This window comes from Psittacula echo (assembly GCF_963264785.1).
Source record: "Psittacula echo genome assembly, chromosome: 6".
NCBI classification, from domain to species: domain Eukaryota; kingdom Metazoa; phylum Chordata; class Aves; order Psittaciformes; family Psittacidae; genus Psittacula; species Psittacula echo.
In genome coordinates this window covers 14,160,045-14,172,673 of record NC_137743.1, presented here as the reverse complement: position 1 = coordinate 14,172,673, position 12,629 = coordinate 14,160,045, and the positions used below count along the sequence as shown (strand labels likewise).

Sequence of the window (12,629 nt, the reverse complement as noted above, 5' to 3'; positions counted from 1 at the left end):
AGGAGTGGCTGACACGCCAGAAGGCTGTGCTGCCATCCAGCGGGACCTGGACAGGCTGGAGAGTTGGGCAGGGAGAAACTTGATGAAATATAACAAGGGAAAGTGTAGAGTCCTGCATCTGGGCAGGAACAACCCCAGGTTCCAGTATAGGTTGGGGAACGACCTGTTAGAGAGTAGTGTAGGGGAGAGGGACCTGGGGGTCCTAGTGGACGGCAGGATGACCATGAGCCAACACTGTGCCCTTGTGGCCAAGAAGGCCAATGGCATCCTGGGGTGTATTAGAAGGGGGGTGGTCAGTAGGTCGAGAGAGGTCCTCCTTCCCCTCTACTCTGCCCTGGTGAGACCACATCTGGAATATTGTGTCCAGTTCTGGGCCCCTCAGTTCAAGAAGGACAGGGACCTGCTGGAGAGAGTCCAGCGCAGGGCGACAAAGATGATTAAGGGAGTGGAGCATCTCCCTTATGAGGAAAGGCTGAGGGAGCTGGGTCTCTATAGTTTGGAGAAGAGGAGACTGAGGGGTGACCTTATTAGTGTATATAAATATATAAAGGGGGAGTGTCATGAGGATGGAGCCAGGCTCTTCTCAGTGGCAAACAATGATAGGACAAGGGGTAATGGGTATAAACTGGAACACAAGAGGTTCCACTTAAACTTGAGAAGAAACTTCTTCTCAGTGAGGGTGACGGAACACTGGAACAGGCTGCCCAGGGAGGTTGTGGAGTCTCCTTCTCTGGAGACATTCAAAACCCGCCTGGACACATTCCTGTGTAACCTTATCTAGGTGTTCCTGCTCTGGCAGGGGGATTGGACTAGATGATCTTTTGAGGTCCCTTCCAATCTCTAACATACTGTGATACTGTGATACTGTGATCCCCAGCTCCTCATGTCTTCCTTCTGCTGTTTCCCAGTGCAAGTCTGTTGCCTGCATGACTAAGTATCCCTAGGTTCTGATGTGATGGTCCAAGGCCTGTTTCTCTGTTCTGTCTTATCTTCATTATGTGTTCTGTGCTCAGAAAGATAATAATTTCTGAATACCAAGCTTTCCATAGTGACTGCTCAGCAGCCATCACATGATCTTAAAGATACAAGGCCAGCTGCTTTCATTTATGCTGGATAAGATGCTGGCCTCTGAGGCTTATATGATCAGTTCTCAAACATTAATAATTTAGAGAAATATTTTACCTTTTACATTCCAAGAAGTGAAGTTTATGAGGGCTACTTCTATAACAAATTATTTACAACAAATTTTACCCGAATTCTTTTCCACTCTTGAGCATGCATCTTAATCTCTATGTTGTATTTTTATCTTTTTTCCTCTCATATGTTCTTGTTTTGTGTCTTTATAGATTCAGCATGGCTCTCCAAATGGAAAATCTCTTTCTAAACATGACTCAGCATAAACAGCCTCTGCAAGGTTCAAAACTCTTCAGATCATGACACCTTCATACTGTGAAAATGGAAGTTTAATATCATCTACTGCCTATAGTATATTATTCATCTCATAGGCTATTAACTACAGCAATTTGTATGAGTCTAATGTAGCAAATGTCAGATGTTGTTTTCATTTCTACTTTTTTTTTGCTTCGCTGGCAAAATACTTATTGATTTCAGTTGTGGCAGATTAAGCCGTGCATATGTTTCATTCTCATGAGCCAGCAAAAATGTATTTCCCTCTTTATTGTGCCCATCTCATCTCCTTTAAATATTTCTGTGCATCTTTGCACTCAAATTTTGGCATCTTCCAAGTCTCCTTCCTCAGCTCACATTGCCTAAATCCCAAGTATTTGCTCAGACTGTGGCCTTACCCAGGTAAGTGTCCATCCCAGCTGTGTGATAGAGACTGCTTCTGTTTGCTAGGAGGTAAAACAAGGTATTGAATAACAATGTTTTTCTGTGTCACCTGAGTTTTGAGGTCAGACTGTTAGGTGTTTCACAGGCTTGAAAAGCAGCAGATTGCTAAATGGCATCAGCAATATACAGTAGATTGTGGGGAAAGAAGTACAAGCTACTGATCTTTAAGTTTGCCTGAACAATATCCAGAATGGAATGATAAGCAAGGAAACTCTGGCTTCTGAGCATCCAGGGACAGACGGCTCCTTGCCATCCTCCACAAAAGCAGCTGATTTGTAGGGGAGTTACTAAGGTCACTGTGGCATGGGTTGCCCACCTTTCATACAAAAGATCTTAAATAAACCTCTGTCTTGACAGGTGGTAACTGGGGTTTGTCTTGATGATCTGTGAAAACCACAAACTCCTAGGACATGGATCTGGAGTAGACTTCTAACTGTTAAAAAGACCATTATCTGAAATAACGTAGTGTCCATGTAATGTACAGGCCTGTCCTGCTAACACTGAACATGCAGAGATACTAATCTCTTATGCCTATGTATAATGCTCCTATCTTAATCTAGATGGATGGAAAAAGACTTATACTTCTAGGCTGCTCTATATTAATGAAAAACATTCTTCTCTCCTGTCCAAACACGCTCTACAGCTGCAGGCGAAACAGTCTCTAAAGGGGGAGTGAGACCATGGTCAGACCTTGAAGAGGTCTTGGAAATGTCAGTGGACTGTGTATGCTGTATGTGAATTAGAAGTGAATCACCGTGCAATTTGATAAAGATCTGGTTGAAGCTGGGGAGCACTGAGCATCAACTGTCTGTGCTTTCTCTTTGGAAGTTAAGGCTGAGTGAGAATCAAGTGGGGATTCCCTTGGGAAGAGCAGCAGTCTTCTATAGTCAAGGGCATACTGCTGCCACCAAAGCTTTGGTATTGGCTCCTAAAGTTACAAGGCAGGATGTCTGAAAATGTCCACTTCTGCCCTGACAAGTCAGAACATTGGCAAAGAGTGTGGTGGCTGATCTACTCCCAGAGAGACACATGCAAATTTGTTCTCAACAGAGCAGTCTAGTTGGATACTTGGTGTAAGGCTGATTAAAGACCGTACCTGCATTATTAGGTCTCTGTTGTTACAACTGTGTTGCTAAAGCTGTTGAATATAGGCATTTTTTCTGTGTGGTTACAAAAAGCTAAAGTGACAAAAGTCATCATAGTTGACATGTAGCTGCACAGGTAAAAATGCTTTTGTGCAGATAAAACATCTCCAGGACATAAGAACAGCTGAGTTAAGATGACCTGATAGGGAAGGAGAGACGCTCTGTTTGTTGTAAATGATGTCATTGCTGATTTTTACCACTCTGGGGTATGGCTCACGGGTCACCTTGAGAAAGCAAACAACTGCTCAGAAAAGCTTAGGGGTTTTGAGTCATCCTGTGGAGCATACACTTTGGTCCTAATAAACATTATTTATACCTCATTGAAACTCAACGTCTTTGGTTCTAATTCTGTGTAGAAATCACAAACATTATTTTTAGATCCTCATGCTGAACGGAGTTCAGATGCATTTTATCTGCTCAGTGACCAGTTGTGCTGGGGTCATATTCTGCCTATTATTCGGAATATGTGAATTTAATAAAATCTCTAGTTTATATACAAGTTAACTGTGGTTTTGTTTCTCAGATAGATGTGATTTCACCTATAGTTTCTGTATTAAGGACGTTTTCTTGTGTTTCACCAAACCCAAATACTAGCTTGGGAGACCAAAAGAAGGGTGGGAAGAAGCAGACATCTAAGTAAAACATATGTTGAATGGGAAAAAAGTCAGTCATCCTGGGTTCTGGGCCTGTGATTATTTCCACATGCCTGGACTGTATTGCTGTGCTGTGTGCCATTAATGTCATTAGATGCTTTATGCCAGAGCGGATTTTTTGCACATGCCGATGAGATTGCAGGATTGGGACCTTGCTGAGTAAATGCTGCCAGTGCTGTATTGGCATCATGAGGGTGCATGCTGCACATGGGGGTCTGCACACTTCCAAGCCCCCTTCTTGTGCTGTATGTGTGTGGTCACTTGCCCAGCCAGCCCAGCAGTTTCCATAGTGCTGATAACTGCCTAGCTGGTTAAACCACCCTCAGGCAGCAGAGTTTGCCCTCAGCCCTTTCTAAGAAAAGCAAACAAGAAGACTGGGCAATCAACCCTCACCTTGTAAAAATGGATATTTTTAACTGATGCTTGGTGCTGGAAGAAGACATAGTTAAAAACAAGCTTAATGTTTTTACTCAGAGTTGCCTGTGTGTTGGGAAAAAATGCCAGCCCTTCCTCTTGTTTTTGTTGGGGTTGGTTTGTGAGAACATGAGACCTTGGGAGCCATTGCCATTCGCTTTGGTTCCCGGTGAAAGGAAAAGAGATTTGATTGCTCCCTCCAGATAAAAATACAGAGGATTCTTTTCCCTTTTCTTTGCTTTTTTTGTTGTTGTTTGAGCCTGCCAGATTGGTCTGCTCTCTGCTCTCCAAGTGCGTAGGAGGCACAGAAGAGGATGCTGAGACAAAGAATGAGGGAGGGACGAAAGAGAAGTGAAAAAGACCTTTGGATTGGAGGCACGGTGTATGGGAAGAAGAGAAGCAATGGCAGAGGCAGCTCTGTTTTGGTTTGCAAAAGTTTGCAGCAGATCAGATGAAGCTGTGGTAGGTCAGAGACACTAAGTCTACATGCTGTAGTGATGAATATATCAGCATGTCTTAAGCATACAGGCATTTTTCTGTGTGGTAATTTAATGAAGCTCATGTCCTATTGATATCTGATCCCTCCTGGAAATCAGGATGTTGGATGGAGGAGAATATGACCGTTGCTCTACTCAGTACAGTATCTGCATTTTACATTCATCTGCTTTGTGCTGTGATAATGTAGGTCCAAAACAAGTGGCATTTTGTGAAGATAAAGATCGGGGTAGTTTTTGTACTGATGAAATCCTGTTTTCCTGAATTGAAGAACCAAAACTCATGTCTTATTCCAATAATAGCTGCTATCAGTCTACTGTATCTGGCTTGTGATTTTTCATGATACTTTTGTGAGACTGAATTACATGTAAAATGCCTTCTGAGTATTAGCAGAAAGGAGTTAAAAGATAAAACAATGGAGGAAGGGTAAAATTCAGATACAGCTTGAAAAGCCACAAAAGGTCTAGGATGAGGAGGTACAAGACAGCAGTATCTGGTGAGGAGAGCAGGAGGCTGGAGAAGGGGGACCAACAGATGAACAGAGGGAGTGGGAAAGACCAACACATGTAACAGGTGTTACATGATTTATTTTGTATTTATACCTGCAAGATTCATCTTGCCTGGGCTGTAAAATTCAACCTTGCCCTATGTTTTGCCCTTGGAGCATTTGACTTCCAGCTCTGTTGGTACTTCGAAGTTCAATGTAAAGAACTTGCGAAAGCAGCCCTAGAAAGGCAAGTTTTGTAAATAAATCCCATTTCCTGTAGGATAGCCCTGTAGCAGGAGGCAGGGAAGTTTTGGGGTGAGAAGGGGTGCAGGGGGAGCCAGTCCTGTAGGACTTAAGAACTTTATTCTGCAACCCCAGGAACCTTTCCAAGACCAGGCTTGGGTCGTGGGTGCACATGCTGGGGGATGCTGTCTCGTGGATGTGTGGCATGGTCCTGCCTGCCCGTCTTGCCGGCCCAGATGATTTATTTTGGCCCATGCTGCCCTTCACCAGCCTCTCTGAAGGACTTTCTACAGGGTAATAAAAAGGTATTTCTCTGCTGGGCTAATATTTACATCACAAACACATATGGTGCCTTTGCTTGGTTACAAACATCAGTGCACGCAAGTGAGAGGCTTTTCTCAAAAAGGGTGGGACAGGAAATAGAGGTTATTCCCTCCTGTTACTGTATTTGCTGAGAAAACCCTTTAGAAATTACACTTCTACGCTGAGGTAACATTATTAAGATTACAAAGTCAAGCTCCCAAAGCATGCTAGAGTGGAGATTGCCTATCTAACCTTCATTTGCCCCTGGTGCCGGTGCTTTCTGATTACCTTATTTACCTCTGGTTTCACAGAGCTCCTGCCTGTGCTTTTTACAGAGGTCATTGAAAGAACATTGTTAGAAAGAATTAACCCATTGTTCCTATGGTCCTTATTTAACTTTTTGCAAAGCCTCAAAATATGCTTCTTTAGCTCAGGCAGAGGCATCACTTCTTCCTACAGCAATATTGTGGAAAAAAAGGTGGTGTTTGCTCAACAGTCACATGTTAAAGGGAAAATGCCATAAAAATGCTGATGATTGCGGCTGGTAATTTCATTTTTCAGTGCAGAGTTTGCATGTTGCCTATGATAAAGTGTGAATGAGTTACTTGTATTATATAAAAAGTAAATACATTATACCAGCATTCCCTGTAGCTCTCGGTGGAAAAGTACTATGCTCGTGTAGCTAAAGGCTGTCGTAGGGCCTTATCACATGGGATGGTACTGTTCGAAGTTTCCAAAAGTTTAATAACCCCAGAAATGGGCTTTAAATAAGAGATTTCTCACTCTTGCTGGTGCTGTGCTGTGCCTCCAGCCAGAGTAAAGAAAAAGATAGTCACGAGACTAAAGAAAATCTTTGTTTTAATATAGAAACTTTAGTTTTCTTTCTGATTCTTATGCTTGTTCTGATGGCAAGTCAGCTTCCTTGGGTGAATGTTATAAATCAGCATTTTATTTCTTTTTAATTACAATGATTCTTTTATCTTTGTTTTCCATTACATTTGGATAGGCCTAGGACCTTTTGACTCTTGTGCTTGAAGAGTTAGTCTGAAATGGCAGCAAGAGGCTAAGTTATTAATGTTAATTTAGAATATGAATGCAGGTCAGAACTGGAGGCATTTGAAGGCTCAGTTGGTGTCATGCACAGCATGAGGCTTTCCCACAGGAATGGTCTTTTGGCAGAATCCAGATGATCTTGCCCCAAAGCAGGCACGGGTTTTCTGTATTATCTGAAAGCTACTTTTCAGAAACGCTATTTAGTCTAAGGCAATGCTTTATTGCAAGGCACAACTCACACTGAATTGTCATTTTCAGTCTCTGCTACTGGGTTTTCTCAATAGATTATCTCAAAAGTATTCAAGGAGGAGGGGCACTCTTGGCTTCTGGAGCCGTAATTTCTTTCCTGACACCTTCATACACAGTCTTTGAAGATAAACCCAGCTTCCAGTGGGGGCTTGCAAGTGTTCACATTGCTGATAGAAAAACATTGTGCAACTTGGCCTTAGGTCAGTTCAGTTCCTTGGCTTGGAATTCCTTCTTCTTGCTCAGCCTCCTGCCCCTCTCCAGCACTGCTGTTCCCCTCTTCTGATCCTGCAGATGGTAGCACAGGAGGTCAGGATAAAACATGGAGTGCTGGCAGGGCCAGGGTTAAGCTTGTGCCAGCTTTGGCTATTCATGAACAGGGGTTGAAGCCTACAAGCAGTTACATGAGACCTCAGGGTCTCCTATCTCTGCTGTCCCCTCTTCACCTAATCAATTTGCATCCTGGACATCCATCACAACACCTTGCTGATGTCTTCATTGCCTTACCAAGAGGCAGCCTTTACCACTGCACAGCTGCAGCTCCTGTCACTGAAGCAAACACAACTGATGTCTCATTTACACTGAGTGCAAATGTGAGGTGAATATTCACGTAAAGATTTTCCCTGTCCTTAAATTCCCCTTCCTGCTGTTCCTGCAGAGAATTCCACCAGAGTAATTGAATGCCTGCAGTAGCAGTCATGGTGCTGTAGTTTGTAGGTTTGAGTGGTGATTTTGATTTTAAGAATTTCAGAAATGATTTTGAATTTCCTTTGACTTACACATTGAGAATGTGGCTTTCACCCAGAGCTGCAGCTTTATAGTAATGTTTAATAATGACATAGAATCATAGAATAGTTAGGGTTGGAAAGGACCTTAAGATCACCTAGTTCCAACCCCCTGCCAACTCATTATATTTTCAGATGCCTGCATAAATATCAACTAATCAGCATGCCTTTTGCTAGGGCAGTATCTGTACCCTTGCATTACAGATAAAGATTTGAAAGTAGAGACAAGTCTTTCATCTAAACCCCCTCCATTAATGCCAATAAATTGATATCAAAAGGATGCATAGAATGCAAGATTTCCTAGCTCTGGTCCCTGTTTCTTGTGCACTAGCATGCTGGTGAGATGTTTTCTTTTGGATGCTTTACTGTTGAGAACATATTTTTTTCTTTCGAGTTACAGTGGCAGAGATTCTTGGAGGAAATCTGCTTTTGGTACAGGTGAAGTTTCCTCCCCCTAATAGCAGTCAGAGACTTGTGCTGAGAAAAGACCTGAGAACGTGTTCCCCTAAATTCTCCCATCTTCCCAGATGAGATGAGAGTGAAAAAGCACAATTTCTAATCACTCTGTTATCATAAAGTCAAGTGCAAGTGGTAATAGAGAAACTGAGAGCATCTTTTTAAACATAAAAATCATTAAAAGAAGATTCTCTGTTCTTGGCAAGTATCTGATTTCCACAATTCCCTCCTTTTCCCCATACTGATATTCAAAGAAGCTTTTTCAGCCCTTTCTTTGGGGGGAGGTCTCTACGATCAGCACCATTAAAACCCCCATCAAGAGAGAGTTTATTGCTTGCTTCATCTTGCTTGTGAAGAGTAAATTGCAGTTCTCCATAGACCCAAATCCAGTTCCAAAAGAGTTTTAGTTGTGAGGCTCACATGACCTGGAATTCCATTTTCCTGGCCTGGCCTGTGTGTTGTGTAATCTTTCCTCGATCTCCATGAGTTGGATTCTTCATCCTCTCTTTCCTGTTTCTTTGTACCTTTTTCTGTGTCTCCTCCTGTGCAAAGCAGGTCTATGCAGAGCCGGTTTTCCCTGCCAAGGTCCCCTGCAGGTATCTTTGTTGCTTTCCCACAGTTGGGGTGGAATGTGCTGTTTGGTCATGTAGGGATGTCTTTTCCCAGACCATGCTGGATCTCTGGCCTCCTCCTTCCTTGACTGCTAGTCTTCTAGCCAGGACACCAGGGAAGCAATGAAGGTATTTGTGACCCCATGACTTCATACCCAAACCTGCTGCCCAATGTGCAAAGCTGGGGGTTTTATCCCAGGAAGAATGAAGAACTTGCCCTCTTGTTTGCTCAAGGCCACTTGGAAAGATCCAAGGTTTTAGTCTAATACACAGCCTGATGACCGGCAATCTATCTACAGAAGTCTTTTGCAGCATCAGCATCCTACTCTTGCAGTTAATAAGTATATTTAGCAAGATCAGACACTGCCTCAAAATAGTCCTGCAGCAGATTCCTACTGGCTTGGACAGCAGCACTACTGCTTGGCTAAAGTTTGTTGGATGCTGTTCACGAACGGGAATGGATTTAGGGGCTGAGATTCTGTTGGGTCCAGCTCCTATACCTTCGTTAGTGATTTTGAAGGGAGCACAAATGGGGATGATATTGATTTTTTAAACTTGATGCCAAACTGGGAGGCCTTTCCTGTATTGGCAAAGGCAAAGAAATACCCTAAAGGGGACCTAGAGGTATCAGCAGAGAACTGTAAAATAAGAACTGTGTTGTAGATTGGTTCTCTCTGTCTAGAGGAAAATCAGAAACACAAAGGACTGAAAACAAATTTGGCAAAGGGCAAGGTCTGAAATGGACTTGGAGATGATGAGCACAAATCAGGAGTAGGTTTCAGCATGACACGTCTGTGAAGGAAAGATTTACCATATGGCAGATAATCCTGGAGGAATTATCATGCAACAGGGCAGACAGGCTGTTTGACTACCATGGATGGCCTTGTGGAACTATGTCCCCCAGGAGCTGCTCCACAGCAGTGAGGGAAGTGCAGGAGAGGGGATGCTGGATTTTTTTCTGAAAGAAAAGAAAAAAAGAAATTCTGAAATTAAATTTAATTGAAATTGTCATTTTCTGCCAAATGGGATGACTCATTTTGGCAGTTTGCCCTCTTGAACCTCCCCCTCAGACAAACAAACAAAGCCAATAAGTTGCAAAAAATAATCTGAAAAGATAACAATCCAAAATTTTCCTTTTGGTATATTCAAAACAAAGGGCTTAATGGTGTTGGTGGGTTTTTTTTAAGACATCATTTCAGAACTGGATTCAATGACCATAACTTGAAAAAATGAGGCAAAAATAACTCCGAAAATAAAATGCTTCATTTTGAGTTAAAGAAACATTTTGTTCAGTGAGACGCACAAAGCATTCAGTTTTGGGCCCACATGAAATGATTTTTTTTTTTCCTAGCAATCTCTTGGTTGAGGCAGTGAACCAAGAAGTCAATTATTCACAGAGCTGTAGCAAGGTTAAGGTAAGGATGGAAAGCAGAGCCAAAATGAGAAACTGAGGGAGAACGTCCAAGTCAATCTCCATTCCTCCAAGTGAAATGTGGTGGTTGATGGTGTAAGCTCCCAGACCCTGCGCTGTCACCTGAGCGTGTGGGCTGCCTGCCATGAGGCATAACAGGCAATGTCCTTGTGGCATCCGTGGGAGCAGATCAGGGTGCTGTGATCCAAGAGATGTCCTGAAGCTGCTGGGGTGTGGGGACCATGCTGTACTGCTCCTAGGGATGTGTCTTCACCCTGCATCACTGCTGCTGTAAATGCAGCATTGTTTGGAAAGGGGAGGGGGGAAAGAATAGAAGGGGAAAAAAAAAAAAAGGAATTCTTCTGCCAAGAAACTGCCATAAACTCTGCAGAGTGTGACTTTGGGCAGTGAGGAGCAGAGCAGGCTCAGCTAGGGAAGAGCTACTGCCTGACTCTGGAGTCCAGGTGCAAGCTGCCTTGGCTGGGCAAGCAGGAGCTGGTGGGTGAGCTGGTAGTTGTGCCTGGCTGCTGCTGGGGGCTTGGGAGGGGTTCCTCTCTCAGGCTGGAAAAGCTGGGCACAGCTTTCCTCACGCATACAGCGTTAGTGCAAACACCCTGCTTTTTGGCTTGGGCTCTTTTTTGCACTGTATTTTTACTTTTTTCTCTCCAGAAGTGCGGAGACCTCAGCACCCAGCCATCCTAAGCAACAACAGGCTTTACAACACAGGCAAGAGAAAAATCTTATTTCTTGACTTGGCAGAGTTGAGACAGTAGGAAGACAGGATTTGCCCAGCACCATGGTAAGAGTTGGGAGGCAGAGCTGCACTCGTGGCTGCAGAAGTTTGACTCCTGCTCCTTTGCAGAGTAAAGAGTGACTGCAGCGTGGCATAAAGATGCATGAGCTAGTTTTAAACTGGGCTATACCGCTGCTGGCTGTGGCAGCTCGGTGCCTGCTGAATTAACTTACCCTTAGAGCAGTGGATAGAAGAGATGCAGGGAGGTGTGAGTGTGGGCAGGGGAGCGCGGTGCTGGAGATGGAGAGGAGGGAATGAGCAAGTTCCTGCATGAGCTGTGGGGTGCAAAGAGCAACCAAGGGACCAACCCTGGCTGTGGTACCCTGCGCACCTCCCTGCACCACCCTCGGCATCCCCCTGCTTTTAATAATGCTGGCCATTATCCACCGGCAGAGGTAATGAGCTGGAGAGCAGGAAGCACTGTATGTGGGCTGAGCATGCAAGCCTCGCACAGAAAGAGTTTATGGGGGGTAATGTTTTTATTATTGCAGTCCGTGGTGAACCATTCTGCATTTCAAGCACTTTGCTATTAAGTAATTCATAATTTACCAGCAGAGGCCAGTTGGAAGACTCTGGTGTGGTGATGTCTGGTAATACTTTTTTTTTTACTTTATTTTTTTCCCCCACTCTAATGTACTCCAGGGCTTTGCATTGGGATACCAACCCCTGGGGAGTGAAAGTTTCAAATGGCCAAAGTTGTTTGATTTTCTAAAAGAGTTCTTGCATTTTTTCCCTGTGGAGCTGGCAGCGCCTCTTGCTTTGTCCGTGATGTTGCCACGGCGCCGGGTACCGCCGGGTTTTGAGCCCCCTCCGGCCTCACCGTTGGCGGTGGCATCGCGGGTGGATGCCGTTGCCGACCGCATTCCGCTCCGCGGGACGGTGCGTGCCGTGCGCGGGGGGCGGGGGGCCACGCCGCACCGATGGAAGGCCGGCAGCTATTTCAGGAAGCCGCGAAGTCTCCTCCTTCTTATGTAAATAAACATGACAGCTCTCAGCGCCGGTGCCGCGGCGGGAGGCGCGGGAGTGGGTGGCTGCGGCCGGCGAGGGGCAGCGGCTCCTTCCTGGGCCGGTGGCTGCGGGAAGGAAACGGCCGCCGGTGGCGGCCCCGCAGGACTGCGTGGCCATGGGCGGGCAGGTGACGAGGAGCCTGCTCTACGGTAAGGACCGGGGCAGCGGGCAGGGCAAGGTGCGGGGGGGGGGGATGCGGCTCTGCCCGCCCCGTCTTCCCGAGCATCTCGCGGCGGAGAGCGGCCGACGGGAGGCAGCCGGGCTGGGGTGCGCTGGGCTCGCTGGGTTGCCGAAGACGAGGGATAAGCACCTGCTTGCGCAGCGCTGGCGGGTTGCGGGGAGGTGGCAGGGGTGAAAAGAAAGTAACCGTAAATGTGTGCATGTCTGACAGCTCCCACGGGGAAAAAACAGCTAAGCAAGGTAGAGGTTGCTGCGGGATGGCTTAGCAGGCTCTCCAAACCTTATTCTTCCTTTCCACCAGCAGTTTCTTCTTAACACACACTCTGGTGTATTTCGTTTTAAATTGATAAGGTCTGGGATGAGCGTTGGTTTGAATTGACTGATACTGGACACAGCTAAAGCCATTAAGTGCAGCACGCTCGCTGTGTTTGCAGTGTAGAAGAGGGGGGAGCTGGAAAGGGGCTGGAATATCTTGCACAAGCCAATGCTACACCA

At 45.1% G+C, this 12,629-nt stretch overlaps 1 protein-coding gene across 5 annotated transcripts in view; it reads left to right on the top strand.

Annotated features, from left to right (window-relative positions):
• Positions 1-12,629, top strand: part of NEURL1 (neuralized E3 ubiquitin protein ligase 1) — a gene marked incomplete at both ends in the record, with an annotated part of 160,779 nt that overhangs the window by 61,232 nt on the left and 86,918 nt on the right. For 2 of the 5 annotated variants that reach the window (XM_080621341.1, XM_080621342.1), the window contains one exon: positions 11,392-12,103. The exons of the other annotated variants lie outside the window; for them this stretch is intronic. In XM_080621341.1, the coding sequence (XP_080477467.1) occupies positions 12,070-12,103 (34 nt within the window). Of the gene's footprint in view, positions 1-11,391; positions 12,104-12,629 lie in introns of those variants that run through there. 5 annotated transcript variants of the gene reach the window in all.